The sequence below is a fragment of the Physeter macrocephalus genome, chromosome 3 (genome assembly GCF_002837175.3).
Source record: "Physeter macrocephalus isolate SW-GA chromosome 3, ASM283717v5, whole genome shotgun sequence".
Lineage (NCBI taxonomy): Eukaryota > Metazoa > Chordata > Mammalia > Artiodactyla > Physeteridae > Physeter > Physeter macrocephalus.
The window spans coordinates 4,397,367-4,416,133 of record NC_041216.1 but is presented as its reverse complement, the minus strand read 5'-3'; the positions used below and the strand labels follow the sequence as shown (position 1 = coordinate 4,416,133).

Genomic DNA, 18,767 nt, shown 5'->3' with positions numbered 1-18,767 from the left:
GATCCGGAAAGAGGATGATGAAATATGCAAGTCTGCAGATAATATAAGGACACGGATCATCAACCGGGCAGCTCTTGAATTTTAGGACGGCCTGTATGCCAATTTAGGCATAGGAATCCCTCTTCTGGCCACCAGGACATCAGCCCCAGTGTAACCGTTCATCTTCACAGTGAAAATGGTATCTTGGACTTGGGTCTGTTTCCACCGAAAGAGGAGGTGGACGCAGATCTCAACAATGCAGGCAAGGAAACAGTCACCCTTCTTCCTGGGGGCTGTTTTTTCTCCAGAGATGAATCATTTGCCATGATTCCAGGGAGACACATCGACCTAACCTTGCTGGGAGCCATGCAGGTTTCCAAACATGGTGACCTGGCTAACTGGATGATACCTGGCAAGAAGGTGAAAGGAATGGGGGGTGCGATGGATCTGGTGTCCACTACCGAGACCAGAATGATGGTCACCATGGAACACTGCACCAAGGCTAATGAACCCAAAATCTTGGAGAAATGCACCAGACTGTTGACTGGGAATCGGTGCGTGGACCGCTTTGACCAAGAAGGTGAAATCATCATCGAGAAGGCTGTGTTTGACGTGAGAGGACTGACCCTGATCGAGCTCTGGGATGGCCTGATGGCAGAGGACATCGAAAAGAGCACGGGGAGCACCGTTGTCATCTCCCCGAATCTCAGACCCATGCAGCAGGTGGAAACCTAGCCAGAAAGTGAACCTTGGTCCCAGAGCGGGTGCTTCTCTCTTTAACCTCCTGGATTGCATCCTGAGAAAGCCACAATCACATTTCTACATTTCACCAGCATCTGGCTGGCTTTCTCCTGCCGTCCCAGACTGGCTGCCACTGGATAGGCTTTGTCTCTCAAGAGGGACATGCCTTTAATTAAAAACAAAAGGAAAACAGAAGCATTGACCTTATATGTCCTGTGAGTTCCGAGAAACCTCTGCTCCAATCACCTTCCTCCCTGTCTGTGATATTTACATTAAATTCTATGCAGCTTGAGATGATCCCATGGGAAAGGTTTCACTGAAGTGCCTACTCTCGTGAGTGAATAATGAAATGTAGGGAAAAGTGATGGGGGAGGAACTGTTACAGAGCCCAAGCTCACTCTGCTCACTGCATGACAGGCCAGTAAATCGGGAGATGACTTGTTGAGACAAGGAAGAACGACTTTAATTGGAAAGATAGCAGATGGAGAAGATGGCAGACTAGCATCTCAAAAAACCCATCTTGTCCTAGTCCCAATTCAGGCTCCTTTTATACGATCTTGTGGGAAAAAGGGGCAATGATCTTTCTGGCTACTTCCCACTGAATAGCAGTGAAGAGGGGGTAATTGTGAAATGGAATTGATCAGTTTTGGGTCAGGAATATTCCTTAAAATTTTTAGTAAGCAATACAATTCTCTTTCTTTATCTACAACTGTTTGAACCTGATGAAATCTCTTCTACAATGAAATTTTAATCTCAGTACCTATCCTTTTTGAAGAGCAACCTTAAGTCTTCTAAGGGTTCACAAACCCATTGCTCTCTAGGACTCTCAGGAGGTGGGTAATTTTCTGATGACAGTGGGGCTACTTTAACCCAAGTGTGATGAATCCATGTCTTTACTCCAGCTAACTTGACAGATGAGTGTGTGGTAAGTAATACCACATGTGGTCCTGTCCACCTTGTAGTCAGATGGTGCTCAGGCCCTTGTTCTCTCTAGATTTTTCAGGCTCCGGACGCGCAGGCTCAGCGGCCATGGCTCACGGGCCCAGCCGCTCCGCGGCATGTGGGATCCTCCCAGACCGGGGCGCGAACCTGGTTCCCCTGCATCGGCAGGCGGACGCGCAACCACTGCGCCACCAGGGAAGCCCCCTCTCTAGATTTTAAGGAGGACTCCAGGCACGAAAGGATATAAGGCTACCTCAGTTGGATAGGCAGACCTACTGGAAGCAAACTCATGAACAGAGGTTAGTATAGTGCCCGGAGTTTTAACATAACTGGCAACTGCTAGATCTTTCAGAGCATTTATAGATTCTCCCTCCCCGGCAGACACCTGGAATGGCCTACCATACCATATCTCAGTGGGACTTAATTTGAGCTGCTTCTGGGAGCCCCTCTGATCCGTGGCAGGGCAACTGACAAGGCCTTATCCCAAGGTAAATTAGTCTCTTGACATATTTTAGCAATGCTCCTTTTTAATATATAATTCATTTTCTCAGTTTTTCCTGTTGATTGTGGTCTCCAGGATGAATGTAGCTTCCATTTAATTCGCAGTGCTTTAGATACTTGTTAGGTTATGGTAGAGACAAAAGCAGGCCCATTATCACTTTGAAGGGAGTTAGGCAGTCCAAATCGGGGGATAATTTCCTTAAGGTGGACTTTAACCACTTCAGAGGCTTTTTCTGTCCTGGTGGGATATGCCTCCACCCATCCTGAAAAAGTGTCCACAAATACTAGCAGGTGTCTGAAATTTTCTGTGGCTTGAGGCATTTGAGTCAAGTCTATTTGCCTGTCCTCAGTGGGGCAGGTTCCTCTGTGTTGAGTTCCCATTTGGGGAGGCCTGACAGCAGTCTTTGGGTTATTTTTAGCACAAGTCATGCAATTTTGAGTGACTTGCTGGTTGGTCCTTTGTAGGTTAGGCCCTATTATATATTTTTGCACTCTGTAGTCTAAGTAAGGGGCTCAAAATCATGTCCCTTTAAAGCCTCATAGAGGAGCTTTAGTGTGAGCCTATCCATAGTTCGGGATCCAAATCCGACAAAATCCTTCCATTCCCAGAGACCCCCTCATTTGTCTGTGAGTCTTGGGTGTTCCCAAGCCTGCAATTGCCCATTTTCTATCAGGCAAAAGAACCCGCTGTCCTTGAGAAATGACAAAACGCAGATATGTGACTTGTTTCTTACATACTTGGGCCTTTTTCTGGGAGACCTTATATACACATTTGGCCGAATAATTCAGGGTTCTTATAGCATTTTGTAGACACATCATATGCAAGGATTGCTGTGAGCAAATCATCCACATATTGGAGTAAGAGTTCTTCATCCAATATTAAGTTTCTAAGGTCCCTAGCCAACATTTCCCCAAACAAGGTAGGGGAATTCTTAAATCCTTGAGGCAGGACTCTACCATACAATATTTCAAAGGGGTTTAATTTAAGCCTACTTCTGAGAGCCACTCTGATCTGTAGCAGGGAAACTGGCAAGGACTTATCCCAAGTTAAATTAGTCTCTTGACATATTTTAGCCATGCTCCATTTCAATGTATGATCCACTTTCTCAGTTTTTCCTGTTGATAGTGATCTCCAGGATGGTGTATTTTCCAATTAATTTGCAGTGCTTTAGACACTTGTTGGGTTATGCTAGAGACAAAAGTAGGCCCGTTCAAAAGCTGTTCAGCACTCTTTAGTCCAAGTAAGGGACTCAAGATCATGTCTCTTAAAGCCTTATAGAGGGGCTTTACTATGAGCCCATAGTTTGGGGTCCACAGCCAACAGAACCCTGCCATTTCCAGAGACACCCCCTCAGCTGTCCGCAGGTCTTGGGCGCTCCCAAGCCTTCAATTGCCTGTTTTCTGTCAGGCAAAAGATCACTGTCCTTGGGAGAGGGCAAAGCCCAGATATGTGACTTGCTACTTACAAATCTGGACCTTTTTCTGGGAGACCTTATATCCACAATTGGCCAGGGTTCTGATGGTATTTTGTAGAATTTATGACATGTAGGGCTCGCTGTGAGCAAATTGTCCACAAATTGGAGTAAAAGTCCTTCATCCAATATTAGGTTTCCAATGTTTCCCCAAACAAGGTAGGGGAATTCTTAAATCCTTGAGGCAGGACTGTCCAACAATACTGTTGGACTACCTGTGTTTCTGGATCCTGCCATTCAAAAGCAAACAGCTTCTGTGATTCTTCTGCAATAAGAATGCAGAAAAAAAGCATCTTTTAAGTCCTAAATTGAGAACCAGCTATATTCTCCCAGAATAGTTGTAAGCAGAGTGTATGGATTAGATACCACAGGGTGCAAATCTTGGACTATTTCATTAATAGTCCTCAAGTCTTGGACAAAGTGATACTCTGTTGAGTTTGGCTTTTTGACTGGGAGGATAGGGGTGTTAAATGGGACCTACAAGGTTTAACCAGTCCTGTTTTCAAACTTTTTGAGAACTGGCTGAATTCCCTTTTGGGCCTCTTGCCTCAGAGGATATTGTTTTAGATTAGATGTCCCAGTGGGCCTTTTTAATAGAATTTGTATTGGCCATGTATTTTTGGCCTTCCCTGGTGTGCCATCAGCCCACACTTCCAGCCTTACCTTTTCGTAGACCTCTGGTGGGTGCAGGGGAAGAGCTCTGTCTCCTTTTCTGGGGCATCCATGAATGCCATCTGTAGGCTTACAGTGTGGGCTGGTGGGACCCTGATGTCAAGCTGTCTTGGTAAAAAGTTACTTGAGCATTTAATTTACAAGGGAGACCTCAGCCCAAAAGAGGGATTGGACACACCAGCACACATAAGAAACTGTGTTTCAAGGTGAGGTCTCATTGGCATAGAGGTTGTAAGAAAGAACAATTTTGTGCTTCTCCAGAAACTGCCATGAACTGGACGGATTGAGATGTTTTCTGTGCCACCTTGGTGTTTACCACAGAGTTTGTTGCACTCGTATTTATCAGAAAGTCGATCAACTTGTCCCACACTATCAAAGTTACCTGGGGCTCCTGTGGGGAAATTGGAATTGGACGCCTCAAGTTCAAGGGAGCCCTCAAGCCTCTTCATTCATCATCAGAGTGTTCCTCTCTTTCTACCATATGAGAGGCTCCCGTCTTTCTTTTATTGTTTTCTTTCTTATTCTTTAGTCTAGGGCAATCTTTCTTCCGATGCCCTTCCTCCTTACAGTAAGCACATTGTTCCCTCCTCAATGGTGGCTTACGTCTCTTCCAGTTACTTGCCTTCCAGGAATCCAATGCTGCTGCCAGAAAAGTGGCATTCTGTCTTGCATCCTCTCGCTTCTGTCGTTGTTCCCTGTTGAACACTTTAAAAGCAACATCTACCAATTGAGAAGGGTTCATTCCAACTGCACCGTCTAACTTTTGTAATTTTCTTCTTATATCTGGGTACTTTGCCCAATGCAGGTCATATTTACCATTCTCATATTTTCGGGGGTCTCAGGATCTACATCAGTGTAGCACCTATAAGATTGATAAATTCTTTCTAGAGACTCTGATGGATCCTCAATGGGTTTTTGGTGTATCTCCTGAATTTTGTTTAAGCTCTTTTGCCTAGGTACTCCCTTTGGAAGACCCACTAAGATACACTTCCTATAATGCTTTAGGAGCAGGATACCTCCATTATTAGGCTCCCAGTCAGGCTCAGCAGCAGGAACTCTCAGATTTGCTTCTGGAGTTCCATCTGGATCTGCTGGATGAAGCTGGTGTGCTTCCTCTTTAGCCTTGTCAACGACCATCCTTCTTTCATCCCCAGTAAGTATCATATTCATACGAGTGTGAATGCCCAAGAGGGATGGTAAGTGGCAAAGATAGAAGTGAAAATTTCAGTCATGCGGAGGGGGTCCTCTCGGTAAGTAGGGTTATAGTTTTTCCAATCAAACAAATCTGGTGTTGAGAATGGCTTGTGCATCCATAGAAACCCAGCTGGTTTAAGAAACCCATCTGCATTAAGGCCTCCTATAGGATATTGGTGCAAGGGAAACTGCCCTGCTCCAGAAGTGGCTCCTAGTCCAAACTGGGTGCCCTGTCAGGTCTTAGATGGTGACACCAAACCTGGCCCTTGTGCCCTGGAGGTTAGCATAGGAACTTCTAATTGATCCCCATAAGTAAAGGAAACAGGAGGCGGTGAATATGTTGGTGGCATGTGGGCGGGGGGTGGCCAGAACAACTGCTGGTGCAGTCTGCTCGGCCAGTGGGGGAGCCAGGCTGGCCAGAGGGGGGGTGTAAGTTTCAAAATAACATGTCCCCACTCTCACTTTCTCCCCTTCCTCTTGTAGAACAGCTTTTCCCTTGATTTTCTCTTTCGACTGCTTACCATAAGGTGGCAGCAGTCTGACTTCTTTTCCTCCTGATACAATAGCATAAATGGTTCTACATACAGGATCTCATCATTTTTACCTGCTCTTTCACAAAACAATTCTAACTGCAAGATCGTATAATAATTAAGTGAGCAATTCAATGGCAATTGCTCTCCTGATCCTAACATATATTGGGCCACACACTATTACAATAAAATATCATCTCTTCTTTAGTCATAGACCCACAGCTATATTTTGCCCATTTATTTAAGATATGCCCCAAAGGGCTTTCCTTAGGGACGGATGGAGTATTTCCCATATTTATAAGTTCAATGGGCTTCCCTGGTGGCACAGTGGTTAAGAATCGCTTTGCCAATGCAGGGGACACGGGTTCGAGCCCTAGTCCAGGAAGATACCACATGCTGCAGAGCAACTAAGCCTGTGGACCATAACTACTGAGCCTGTGCTCTAGAGCCCGCATGCCACAACTACTGAAGCCCACGCACCTAGACCCTGTGCTCTACAACAAGAGAAGCCACCACAATGAGCAGCCCACTCACCACAACTAGAGAAAGCCCGCGAGCAGAAACGAAGACCCAACACAGCCAAAAAGATAAATAAATTAGATAAATAAAATTTTTAAAAAGTTCAAGAACAACAAAACACAAAAAGCACAAGCAAATTCTAATACCAAAAGCACAAAGAGATTCCGTCAAAAATGAATGCAAAACAAAAGCCAACAAACTGGTTCACAAAGCAGGTAGAGTCCAACAACAATTCCCCTCTCCAGCAGGGTACCACAATCAAATGAACAAATTGGTTTTTCCCTTAAAGGAAAAAAGCCCAAACTGAGAGGGGAAAATGTTCCCAGTTGTATATACTGGAGCTAATTACCCTACTATGTGAGGCCCACTGGCTCCCAAATGTTGATTCCCCACTTCAGCTGCCCAGCACTGGGGCAGCCGGTGCCACTTCAGGGAATTTTGAAGGAAAGATGCTCAGGACAAATGTTCCCAGTGGCTGCTAGGGCCTCACCTGAAAATTCCCCAACAGAGGCCAGCTAGCCACAAGCACCAAGGCTCCTGGCCGGCTCACCAAAATTTGTTGCCGAGCCCAAGCTCACTCTGCTCAGCAGACAACAGGCCAATAAATCAGGAGACAAGCTGTTGGGACAAGGAAGAACAACTTTAATTGGAAAGCTAGCAGACTGAGAAGATGGCAGACTAGTGTCTCAAAAAACCATCTTGTCCCAGTCCAAATTTGGGCTCCTTTTATACAGAAGAGGAGGAGAGGGAGGGGACTACTGCAGTGCCAACCAATGGCTTAGCGGGACCACTAACGGTCACTTGTGACAGTTGCTTGCTTGGGGGAAGGGCTCACTGTGGCACTGACCAATGGCTGAGCAGGACTGCTTAGGTTGCACCTGCCCCACCCCTATTACAGAACAACTCCACCCAGAGTCTATGTAAGGCACTGTTTTATTAGAACCATAAAAACATACACACTTACATGTGAATTTGTAACTGGGAGAAACGCTGTCTGAATGAAAGATGTTTTTCCTTTGGCCCTTCTGACTTTCCTTCTGGGGCCTTTCATTTTGTTGCTAAGTTTTGTCTCCTTGTAGCCTCACCTCCCCTGCTTCCCACATTTCTCCTCCTCGTGGCTAAATAGATGTTTCTAGAAGGGAAGCAAGACAGTTTAGGTGGCCAGTAAACTGGTAATGCAACTGAAGGGGGAGAGACCGTTGGTGCAGACATTTCGCCGGGAAGTCTCCTTTGTGAATAAACAGCTCGCCTGTGTGTGGCCAAAGGCTGCGACTTAGGATGGGAGGAGTTCTACAAACCTGACCGATGGACTTAGATGGGTTTTCTCATCTCAAATCATAGCATTCCTGTGCCATCCAGATCAGACAGTTAGACCCTTCTTCTCTGTAATGCAGCCCAAACCAGCCTCTCGTTCATACTCCCTTGAAACTCATGAGAGGCAGTGAGGTACTTCATCCTGAATCCACAGTCTCACAAACTAAACAGAAAAAAATGAGTTTCCATTTGCGTGTGTGTGTGCGCGTGTGTAGGGTTCAAACCCAGGCCTGCCGTGAAGCCCACACTTTCTCAATGCGGCTCTAGGGCTGCACAAAATGGATGGGAGCCCGTGGGTAAGAACAGGAAGCTCCAGCTGGTCAAGGAAGGCCTTTCAGAGAGGTCTCCCTGAAGCCTCACCCTGACGGGAGGCCCAGATCCTGGAGTGGAGAGACAGTGCACCTGAGGGGACAGCCACAGTGTGTCAGGGGACCGTGACCAGGCGGGCAGTGGATGGATGTCACAGTGGACTGTGCAGCACCTCTGGGGCTTCTGGGGAGGAAGACCTGATCTGCCCTGCGTGGTGGGAGACGTCTTCCAGAATCAGCCTGGGACAGGCAGAGGTTTCCAGAAGCAGACGAGTTACTGGGCTGTTAAACAGTAGAAAGAAGGAAAATCACTGAGTTCCTAGTTCTCATGCGGTGAGGAGATACCCTGTGGGACAAAAGCACACCTGGTCACAGCTGGATCCCCTCCAAGGGTTTCAGCCAGGCGTCCTGATTGTCCTTCAACGTGGCACTAGGGTCACATCCATGACCGCAGGCTGAGGTGGGGCAGGGGCTGCAGGGAAGGGGCAGGTGGCACCCAGAGCAGAAAGAGGCCTTGGGGAGAGATGGGAGCTATCTTGGCCTGGCCCAGGGGGAGGGGGCGTGAATCCCCAGGGATGGGATAGGTCAGGGGAGCTGCCAAGACATCTGGGCCCTGATGGGGTAGACTCAGAAATGGGGGGAGGCTGGAGGTGTCAGGGGCCTTCCTGGCCCAGAGGAGCAGCACCTTCCTCTGGACCTGCGTGAGGGGGGAGGCCACAGTGTGGCTCCCATCTCGAGGTGTGGCCACACATCCCACGTCTCTCACAAAGGGGACAGCATGTCTGCCAGCACCCTCACAGTTCAGGTCTAGAGGCAGGGACCCTGGGCCTCAGAGTTTCCTGAAGTTCCTGCCTCTGCTTTCTGGAAAGGGTCCTGCCAGAGCCAGGCAGCCTGGGGGCCACCACCTAGAAGCCGGGGCCTGCCCTGTGACCCAATCTCTCTGCGCCCAGGAGACCCCAATACGATCCTTGACCAGACAGTTGGACAAAAAAAAGCCTACAGTGAACACAGCCTCGGGAGCACCGAAGGTCTCCCTGGCCTCTCAGTGGACAGGGCTCTCCAGGGACTCACAGGACAGGGCAGCTGCACACACAGGCCTGGAGGGCTGCCGGGCCAAGGCTGCCGCATGTGTCCGCCAAGTGTGGAGCTCCGCTCCAGTGCCGCGTGGACGACAGCCTCCCGCCTGCCCCCGTCGCTCCCTGGCCTCCTCCTGGTGCCCTCAGGGGCCTTTCCCTCTGTGGCAGGGCTGCTGTGTATCTTGTGGCTCTGCATCCTCACGGGCCTGCTGTTCTTCCTCGTGACCCTAACCTGCCATGACCCAAACTCCCCAAACGGCTTCTCCCTGGGCCCCTTCCAGTGTCAGCTTCTGTCTCAGCAGGGTCATCCCTGAGGGGCACCTCTGATGGGCCCAGTGCACGTTTGTGGCAGGTGATGTCATAGGTCACAGTTAGTCTCTGGTCGATTAATTGTTTAGTCAACTCTGGCGCATGGACTCAGGGCTAAAGCACAGCTGTGTAAGGGCCAGCGATGTCCTTGACCTGTAATGTGCAGTGGAGGATCAAGAGACCCACTAATGGAACACACATGTTTATGTATGTGCACATATGTACACTAGCTATATAAATGCACACGTGTGTGTACACATACATATATGTGCATGTGTGTATATTCCTGTGCATCACTGTTGCAACACTGGGGTGAAATGTACATGGAAGTGGGATGTTCGGCCCTGTGTTTTAAGAAACATTAACAGTGAGCTTGTAGTCATCCCCTTGTTTAGTGTGAGAAAATTCCACAGGGAAAGGAAATGAAGAGGTTGTATCACATTCTCATCTTTATGATGAAAGCCAGGAAATAACTTAAATGTCTAAAGATGAACTAATATCTAAATATTCAGATGTATCTACTCAAAGGAATTTTATACTTTTGAAATGTTCATAGTTGAGACTTAACAACTGAGAAAATGTTTATGTGGAAAAATTGGGAAAAATACTGACTTCTTTCTTATGCTCACAATTTAAATTAACATATGAAAATATCCCAGAAAAATTAAAATGATGCGTTGTAGCAGGGGAGGGGTTTTATGGGTGATATTTTTTCTAAGTTTCTTTACAGTTGTTATATATCACTTTGACAAGTTAAAAACAAGAGGTCATTGGAAATGCAAAGAGGAACAGGAAGATAGTTTTATTGGCGGAGGTGACTTTTCCAGGGATAACCAGTGTGTTTTTCCGGCATCCTCAGGCTTTAAGCAGCTGCGGGTAAAATCCCAGTTTTACAAGCATCACTACTCCTAGGCTGAGGCCCCAGTCATGTCTCTGCCCACAGCCTTTTCTCTCTTTCTTCCTTTTCAAACCACAAACCCGCTGGTGAAGAACTTAAATGGATAAGAAGGGCCCTGGAATTAGGTGCACGTGTTTGAACGTGGACTTGGGGTAAACGTCTCTGCCCGCGGAGCCTGGGGTCTCGTCTGGGGGCATCGGGCCGGTGAGTGGCCTGCTCTTGGGCGGTGCTCAGCAGAGCAGGCACTGAGTCCTGGCAGCCGCTCCCGACAGCCGGGTGTTGTAAATCCTACACTGATCCCCAGAAAGGAGGGGGTGGAAGGTAGAACTCGGGCCTCGGAGCCCCGAGATGGATGGGAACCCTGGTTCTGAGAGTCCCCGGTAGAGGTGCTCTGAGCCGTCACCGAGGGGCTCTGATGTTTCTCAGTGAAATGATGGGTCTGGCGTCACCATGAAGACTGGTTGAGATCATCACGTGAACTGACTGAAAGCTGTAAAGCGCTGTCACAGCTGGCGGTGCCCTGGACCATCACCAATCCCGAGCCTGTGCTCCCGGGGACCCTCCCCCTCTCCTGCAGACCTGCCCGCTGGGGGCTGGGGCTGGACTTGGGACTCGGGTCTTCAGAGGAGGAAACTGAGGCCCAGTGGGTCCCCTGCAGCCTCAGGCTCTGTGCTCCTGGCCCGCCCACAGAGAGGTCCCTGCTGTGTCCCCGTGCAGGGCCCCACCCTCGAGTGACCGCCCTCTCTGCTCTCTCCGTCTCAGGGCGCAGCGTGGATCCTGGCCTGGCCGGTCTGCTGGGGCAACAGGCACCGCGCTCCAAACAGCCTTTCGTGGTCACCTTTTTCAGGGCGAGCCCCGGCCCCATCCGAGCCCCTCGGGCGGTGAGGCCCCTGAAGAGGAGGCTGCCGAAAAGAACCAACGAGCTGCCGCCCCCAAACAAACTGCCGGGGATCTTCGGTGAGGTTGGGGACCAGGTGGTGGGGACAGAACCCTCCTGGCCTCAGTGGGGTCAGACTGATGGTCAGTCCCCCAGCCACCCTTCCTGACACCACTTTGCCCCTGCACCCTGGGGACCAGCCACCGCACGGTCTCCAGGGCTCTGAGCATCTGCCCTCGCCGCCCCTGCCGCCCTGAAGCCCCTTCCTGTCCTCCCTGGCTCACCAGGCACCGCCCCCCCCCCGTCAAAATCAGGTGCCCCTGGTGGCCCTCGGTGCTGCCCTGGGCGTCCTGCAGGATCCAAGCGTTTGTGTGAAGGTGTTCCCACCAGACCAAGCCCCCGGGGATCAGAGCCCCCTGGTGCCCTCCTTTCCTTCACGGGGAGCCAGGCTTTGCTTGGCCTCAGTGGGAGCCACTTGTCCTGCGGAATGGGCGTGGCTGGAGAGGCGGATGCGGTCACGGGTGTCTCCGGAGGAAAGGAGGAGGGGCTGCCGGACGGCAGAGGGTGCCCGGGCTGTTTAGTGGACCATCGGGAGTCACAGGCTGAAAGTCAGGGGAGGCTGGGCTGAGCGCGGGGTGGCTGTAACCACGGGGAATCATCTGGAGCCACCGAAGGTTCTTGACCTGGGTCACGGCGCCAGCAGAGCTGCAGAGATGGGCTTTACGAGACCAAATGGGTTAGTTTCCCATCATTCATTTACTCAACAAATGAGCCCATCAGCGCGTCCCCTGCCCCAGGAGCTCCCCGTGCTGGGTGCACAGAGCAGGAACCCCAGCAAAGACCTTGCCCCTCTGTCCCCCGCAGACGACGTCCACGGCTCCCACGGCCGACAGGTGTGCCGTCGGCATGAGCTCTATGTCAGCTTCCAGGACCTTGGCTGGCTGGTAATTCCTGACTCTCCTTCTTTCCTAAATGACAGTCCCCACCTTGAAGATGGCAAGTGTATGTCCAAGAGGAGGTAGAATCATGGGGGATTTGGATTTTCTTGTTTTATTTTCCTCTGTGTTTTTCCAAGTTCTCTAAAGGGAGAATGTGTTGCTTTTGTAGTGAAAGGTGCTTTTTTGTGAAAACCGTGAAAATGGAGACTGTCTGAATCCTTAGCCATCAAATGTCAGAGCTGCAGCAGGAAAACTGAGGCCAGGGTGGGCAGTGCCTCTGGCCTTTGCTGTGACTGGGGGTGGGCTGGGGAGGATGAAGCTGAGCGCTGACGGCGCTTGAAGGGGATGGAGATCGTGCCCAGCCCTGTCTGCTGAGGGTCTTCTGGTGGATGTCAGGCCTCTGGGGGAAACTGCCCTGGGAGGGGCCCGAGGTTGGGTTGATGGGCCCTGAGGCTGAGGGAGGGTAAGGGGCAGCCCTGAGCTGTGCTGTGACAGGTGCTGGACTGGGGGGCTCGGGAGGGACGCACAGATGGGACTCACCTTCTCCCATTACCTGCCCCCAGGACTGGGTCATCGCCCCCCAAGGCTACTCAGCCTATTACTGTGAAGGGGAGTGCTCCTTCCCCCTGGACTCCTGCATGAACGCCACCAACCACGCCATCCTGCAGTCCCTGGTCAGTACCCTGTCCCTCTGCCTAGACGCCCAGGGGAGGGGTTTGCGGAGGAGAAGGGCGCGTGCAGCCAGCAGGTGATGGCAGCACTGCTGTGTCAGCGAGCTTTCTCTACATGGAAACCTTTCTGCGTGCACATGTAGTGAAATCCCACAGCCGTGCAGAAACTGGTTCCCGTGTGGGCCACGCCCAACCCGCGCACCTGAACACACGTGCACTAGACTCTCGCTGATCGGTGTGCACACGTACACACGTGCACGTGGGGGACTTTCATGTCCATGCGGTGGGTACCAGACTTATAAAGGCCCGCCTGCTGGTGGTCAGAGGCACAGCCCGTGCATGATAGGCGGGCATCCCACACGGCTACTTGTGCCCTCGGAACACACACGTGCACCATGTTCACTGGTGCATTTGGCCTCCTGTGTGTCACACACGCCCTCAGGTTAGGGTTGGGTGACACACGTGTGGGTCCTGCTCCCTCTTCCTGTGCAGGAGTCACCAGGTACCCCGTGCCCTTCTGGTTTCCCCTCCCGTTCCTTTTCCGTTGGCTCTTTTTTCTGGGTCCCTCTCGGCTCTTTGTGTCTCTACAGGCTTTTGATGCCCCGCTGTCTGGGGAAACTTTAAATGCTGAAAAAGTTTCTAATAGGAACACTGTTGCTGCTGCCTATTGCTAAGTGTTTTAAATGTTTTTTTGTGCTGAGGCTTCTTTCTAGAACATTGACCTGGACACTCTAGTTACAGGTTGTTCAAGGTGATGCCCTAGAGCAAATGAGTTTAGAAGGCAGCGTGGACCCCAGGATAATGCCTCCTTTCCCAATGGTCACATGGGATTTGCTGGACCCCTAGGGAGGTGCCTTCCTTGAAGAAGGTCAGGGGTGATGGAGCCTGTCCTGGCAGCAGGCTGCTCAGAGCTGGGGCTTCTGGGGTAAGGCTGGGCTCTGGGGACCGGGGGCCAGGCTGCCGGACGGGGCCCCCCATGAGACGGCTTTGCCCAGGTCCTGCTCAGCGGCCTCCGTGAGGCCTGGGAGGTCCCGGTGGATGGAAGCAGGTTCCCATTTCTCTGCAGCCCCTGACAGGCTGGGGGGCTGCCTTCCGGGCCCTTCCATGTGGCGCCCCGATGAACAGTCCGGGGTGAACGGCAGCTCATCCTGCCAAGTCTCCAGATAAATATTTTTGTAGAGGCTGCAAGAGCTCACTCAGTCGCGCTGTCTTTAGGGGTAGAGCTGTTGGGAGGAGGTAGCGGGACCCCCGTGCCAGGCCCCAGTCGTGCCGCGGCCTTGGCCGCAGCCACGGAACTGGGCAGGTGACTCGGCCCCTGTGCCCTCAGTGGTCCTCTGCCCAGAACACTCCCTGCCTAGAAATTGTCAGGAGGGGTGGAGGTGCTTTGAGAAACAGTGTCGGACACCCCAAGGGTGAGCCTAGAAGTCTGGCCGCTAGCAGGTGTAACACGGACCTTCACCGGCTCCCAGTCTGGAGGGGGAGACGGACCAGAAACGGCTCAGGCGGACAAGACACGATCAGGGACGTTGCAGAAGCGCAGGGAGGAGAGAGGAGCAGAGGGGACCCCGGGGGCGGCGCTGCAGGGGCGCAGGCAGGACCTGGCACACGTGCCGGGACCAGCAGGGTCAGGGTCGTCCTGTCTGAGGGGAGGGGCTGAGACAGGAGACGCAGGTGCCCAGGCTGGGCCTGAGGGCATTGGCGGGGTGGCCAAGGGGGCGGGGCCGGGGCAGAGTTCGCGCCAGCACCTGCCGGGCTGCGGGGCGAGATGGCGCCGGGGAGGGGCGAGCGGCTGGAGCCCGGGCGGCAGGAGCTGGGGGCTGGGACGGGGTCCCCGCGGTTCTCACGCCTCTGCCTGCCGCCCCCTCCCCGCCAGGTGCACCTGATGAAGCCTGACGCGGTCCCCAAGGCGTGCTGCGCGCCCACCAAGCTGAGCGCCACCTCCGTGCTCTACTACGACAGCAGCAACAACGTCATCCTGCGCAAGCACCGCAACATGGTGGTCCGCGCCTGCGGCTGCCACTGAGGCCCCGCCCCGCCTCCTGCGCCGCCCCTACCGGGTCAGGTCAGCCCTCCGCAGGGGTCAGCCCCCAACGCCCTCACAGTTCAGGCAGGGCGGCAGCGAGGGCGACCCCCCGCTGCCCACATCCTGCCAGGGGGCTGGTCCTCCCCAGGCCCCTCTGCCCCGCCCCCGCCCGGCGCCTGAGGCGGTGGTGGAACTCTGGCCTGGTGGTCTGAGTCCGCAGCAGGGTCCTACCCCAGCCCCCTCCCCAGAGGCACGGGCTGACCGTTCTTTGGGGGTCGGCAGACAGTCCTGTCTGAGGACCTGCCCTTGTCCACTGCTGGCCCAGCTGTGGGCGGATGTGGGATGAACTCAGAGGCACCTGCAGCCCAGGATGGCCACCTCAGGCCCTTCACCGTCCACGACAGGGTCTGGGGATGTGTAGACAGGTCCTGGTCCATCTCCAGTTGCCTGCCCTTCCCAGGTGCAAAACTGGGCATTTCTGGGCACTTAGAGTGTGGAGTTGCCCTCGGTGGGCTATATTTGTGGATCTGAATTACCAAACCGCTGGCCACAAGGAGGCATGTGGGTCACCTCCAGAAAGAGCTAAATGGACAGCATGATTTAGGGCCAAGGCCGATGGCATTCATCTTCCCTGTGTTCCTCCCTTGACCTGCCTCTGCTGTCTGGGGAAGACGTGCAGTGCACGGACACTTTAGGGAAACAAAAAATCCTGGGGGCTTTATTGACCCCATCTGTCTGTCACCATGTTGAACCATCAGGAGTTCAGCTCTGTGGAAGAGTTATCTTTTTGCTGAGCCAAGTATGGTGGATACATCGGGTGGCCCAGGATGACAATGCCCAGCACAGGTGACATAGTTTCCCTTAACCTTTTGCACGGCAGTCATCAATAATCAACCTTGATATTTTTTCTCTCAAATCTGGATAGAATGTCAAAATGACCAGCACAGAACTCCAGGTGGCCACCACCAACAGGTTAGAGTTGGCATGTGGAGTGAAAACTATCTGCCATCTCCTGCCCCCAGTGCTCTGGGACACGGGGCAGCCTGGGGCCAGGCGTGGAGCGAGGGCAAGGCTTGTTAGCACCTGCCCGTGTCCAGAAGCTGTCAGAAACAGACTGGTCACCCAAGTCTGCGTCACCCTGTGTGCCCAGGAGCCCTGTCCTGTTTCTTGGGGCCTGTGAGCCAGAGAAAAGGCCCCGGTCCCAGGGGAGTGACAGGCGGCAATTAAGCTGAGCTGGGTGGGGAGGATCCCGGAAACCACTGCTCTCCTTGGAGCGGCCGCCAGCAGTTGGAGTGTTTATTTGATTTCTGACTTGGTAAGCCTGTAATTTACCTGGTGGAGCAGACTGCGTCCAGCTGCCCGAACCCTGAAATACTGTGTCATTAAAAGCAGAGCCTGGGCCCGCCCCAACCCACGGGCACAGCCCAGGACGTGCAGCCCTGGAATTCACTCTGCGCCCCAAGGAGGGGCTCCGGGAGCGCAGGTCTGGCAGCAGGGGTGGCGGCTGGGGCCTTGCTGCAGGACAGCAGCCCCTCCGCCTGGACCTGGGAGGGCCTCTGGGAGCCAGTGCACAGGAAGAGACCCTCCCCATGGACACAGGAAGGTGGTGGTCTCGTCTTTAGCCTGGGGCTTTGAGCTCAGGCTGGCAGCGAGCGGCCCAGGTACCAGCCCAAGTGTCAGGAGAGCCGTATTCTGGCTCCAGCTCAGCCCCTGACCTGTCTGATATCTGGGCAAGTGCCCCCTGATTGAGGCTTCTGTTTCCTGTCTCTGGCATGAGGACATACAAGGACTCTCACGTCTCCAAAGGCTGTCCAGCCAGACAATCCGCCTGCCACTCTGGCCGTCTCCTCTCAGAGAGCCAAGACATGGCCTGAGTGCCCAGCTGTCCTAGGACTTGAAACCTGTCATTTCAGGGCCTTATTCAGAGCTCTCTCCTCCCAAAATCAAGGGCAGTGGAGGCTTGGAAACTTTTGACAAATGTCAATGTTAGGTTTCTTCAGTGCCTAAGCACATAACCTGGCATGGTTTGGGGCACCAGGAAAGTTTATGAAGTGAATGTTTTGAAGATGTGGACTGCCCTGCCATCAGAGGTGTAGATGACTCCCTTTTCGTGCAATAAAGCCAAAAGTCCAGCAGCCATGGCCTTCCTGACACTTCTAGCACCTTCAGCCATCCAGGTGGCCACCAAAAGAAATCAAATAGAAAAGGCTTCAGAGAAGGGAGACAATTAAGGACAGAAAGCTGATGAGGTGGCAGTGGTCAGTCACTAAGCCCACCTCATTTATCTGGTTGCCCTTGGCAGTCTGGGTCACATTCAAGGCTGCACCTGAGAAGCATAAATGAGGGCGGTCAACTCAGGTCCACTGGCTGCAAAGTAAGTGCTGCCGGAGAGGGTGGGCCCAAAGGAACAGCAGCGCCTGGGGCCGTGCTGTGTGGGCACACTGCTCTGTCACCTCACCCCTGGTGCACATCTTCATAACTGAAGCGTGATCCTGGCCCAGATGCCAGCTCATCGGGCGAAGCCCTGTTCTTGTCTGTCTCTATGTAGGGAAGTAGGTGACATTCTTCAAGAAATTCCCTGTAACTTCATAGGAAAGGAAGCTGTGACAGGAGAGGGTGAGCTCTGCAGCTAGCAGACCCGCTGGCAACAAGTCCTGGCTCTGCCTCTTGTTGATCTGACCACACTGCGCGCCGGGAAGCCGGCTCCTCCCTCTGTAGAACGGGCTACTGTTTCTGCCCTGGCAAGGCCAGCCGGGGGAGCAGGTCTGTCCGGAGCACTCGGCACTGGGTCTGCACACCTGCGCTGAATGAATAGCATTATTAGTGGCCTTATTTTAAATGAATTTGCAAATGTGGGCCTCTCCCGCGTGCCTTCCTATTAAAACCCACTCCTCCCAGAATGTGTCCTTGGAGGTGCTGCTGTACTTACTTCAAAGCTGTGCTTTTCCTAAAAAAATAAAAACTTGGTAGTCTCCTGGGGTGAGGTGTGGGCTTGCCCGCCCCTCCGTTGTGTGTGGGGGTGCCGCGGCCAGCAGGGGACATGGCAGCGCTGCCCCCTCCCCGTCCTCCCACGGCCCTGCTCACTAGTGTAGCTCAAGGGGAAACTTTCTGGGGTTTGTCTCCTCACTGGGAAGTCTTGAGCAAGCATTTGGCCCTCTTTAAAAAATTTTTTTTTAAAAAGTTTTTCTCACTTACTTAAGAAAATATTACATGTGTGTCGGGGACACTCTTGAAAATCAAAAGCAGAATACAAACACACACAATCTCACCACGTGGAGACAACCGATGTTAATAATTCCTTCCAGGCTTCTTTCCTTAGCACATTCATATCGATCTCTTTATATAATATATGGGTATTCTACAAAGTTAGGATCGTACTCTATGCACTGCTTGGTGATCTGAATTATTCAATCTATGACATATTTTGAACATTTCTGTTATTAAATATTCTCTGGGAACATAGTTTGCAATAGCACTCCATCCCTTGACTTCTGCCTTAGTTTTGTCACTTACAAACCAGGGCTCACTATTCCTTCCCCGGAGGGCAGGTGTGCGGCCCCCCGATCCTGTCACCTGCAGCCCTGGCCCAGCATCGGGAAGGCAGGGAGCCAGGGCATGGCCACCAGGCTGGCCATTAGCCCAGAACACCTGGACCAGGCACCTCAGCTCTGAGGCTCAGGTCACCACCTGCACAAGGGTCACAGGTGATTACCACGCAGTAGTTTCTGGGGAAGCCCTTACACAGGACAGGGTGAGCAATCGGCCCCTGATGATCCCCCAACCAGCCTCTCTGGCCAGTCCAC

The 18,767-nt window shown here is 52.5% G+C and overlaps 2 protein-coding genes across 2 annotated transcripts in view; both read left to right on the top strand.

Annotated features, from left to right (window-relative positions):
- LOC112065313 (succinyl-CoA:3-ketoacid coenzyme A transferase 2, mitochondrial-like) overlaps nt 1-1,049 on the top strand; it is a 1,731-nt gene extending 682 nt beyond the window's left edge. The window contains 2 exon segments of the mRNA XM_024125497.2: nt 1-134; nt 137-1,049. The exon segment at nt 1-134 is cut by the window's left edge and continues 16 nt beyond it. Coding sequence (XP_023981265.1) covers nt 1-134; nt 137-714 — 712 coding nt within the window. The 3' untranslated portion in view covers nt 715-1,049.
- Nucleotides 1-17,400, top strand: part of LOC102991425 (bone morphogenetic protein 8B) — a 41,059-nt gene extending 23,659 nt beyond the window's left edge. The window contains exons 4-7 of the mRNA XM_024125498.3: nt 11,218-11,412; nt 12,197-12,276; nt 12,834-12,944; nt 14,815-17,400. Of these exons, the coding sequence (XP_023981266.1) occupies nt 11,218-11,412; nt 12,197-12,276; nt 12,834-12,944; nt 14,815-14,964 (536 nt within the window). The 3' untranslated portion in view covers nt 14,965-17,400. The remainder of the gene's footprint in view (nt 1-11,217; nt 11,413-12,196; nt 12,277-12,833; nt 12,945-14,814) is intronic.
- The last annotated feature ends 1,367 nt before the right edge of the window (nt 17,401-18,767 follow it).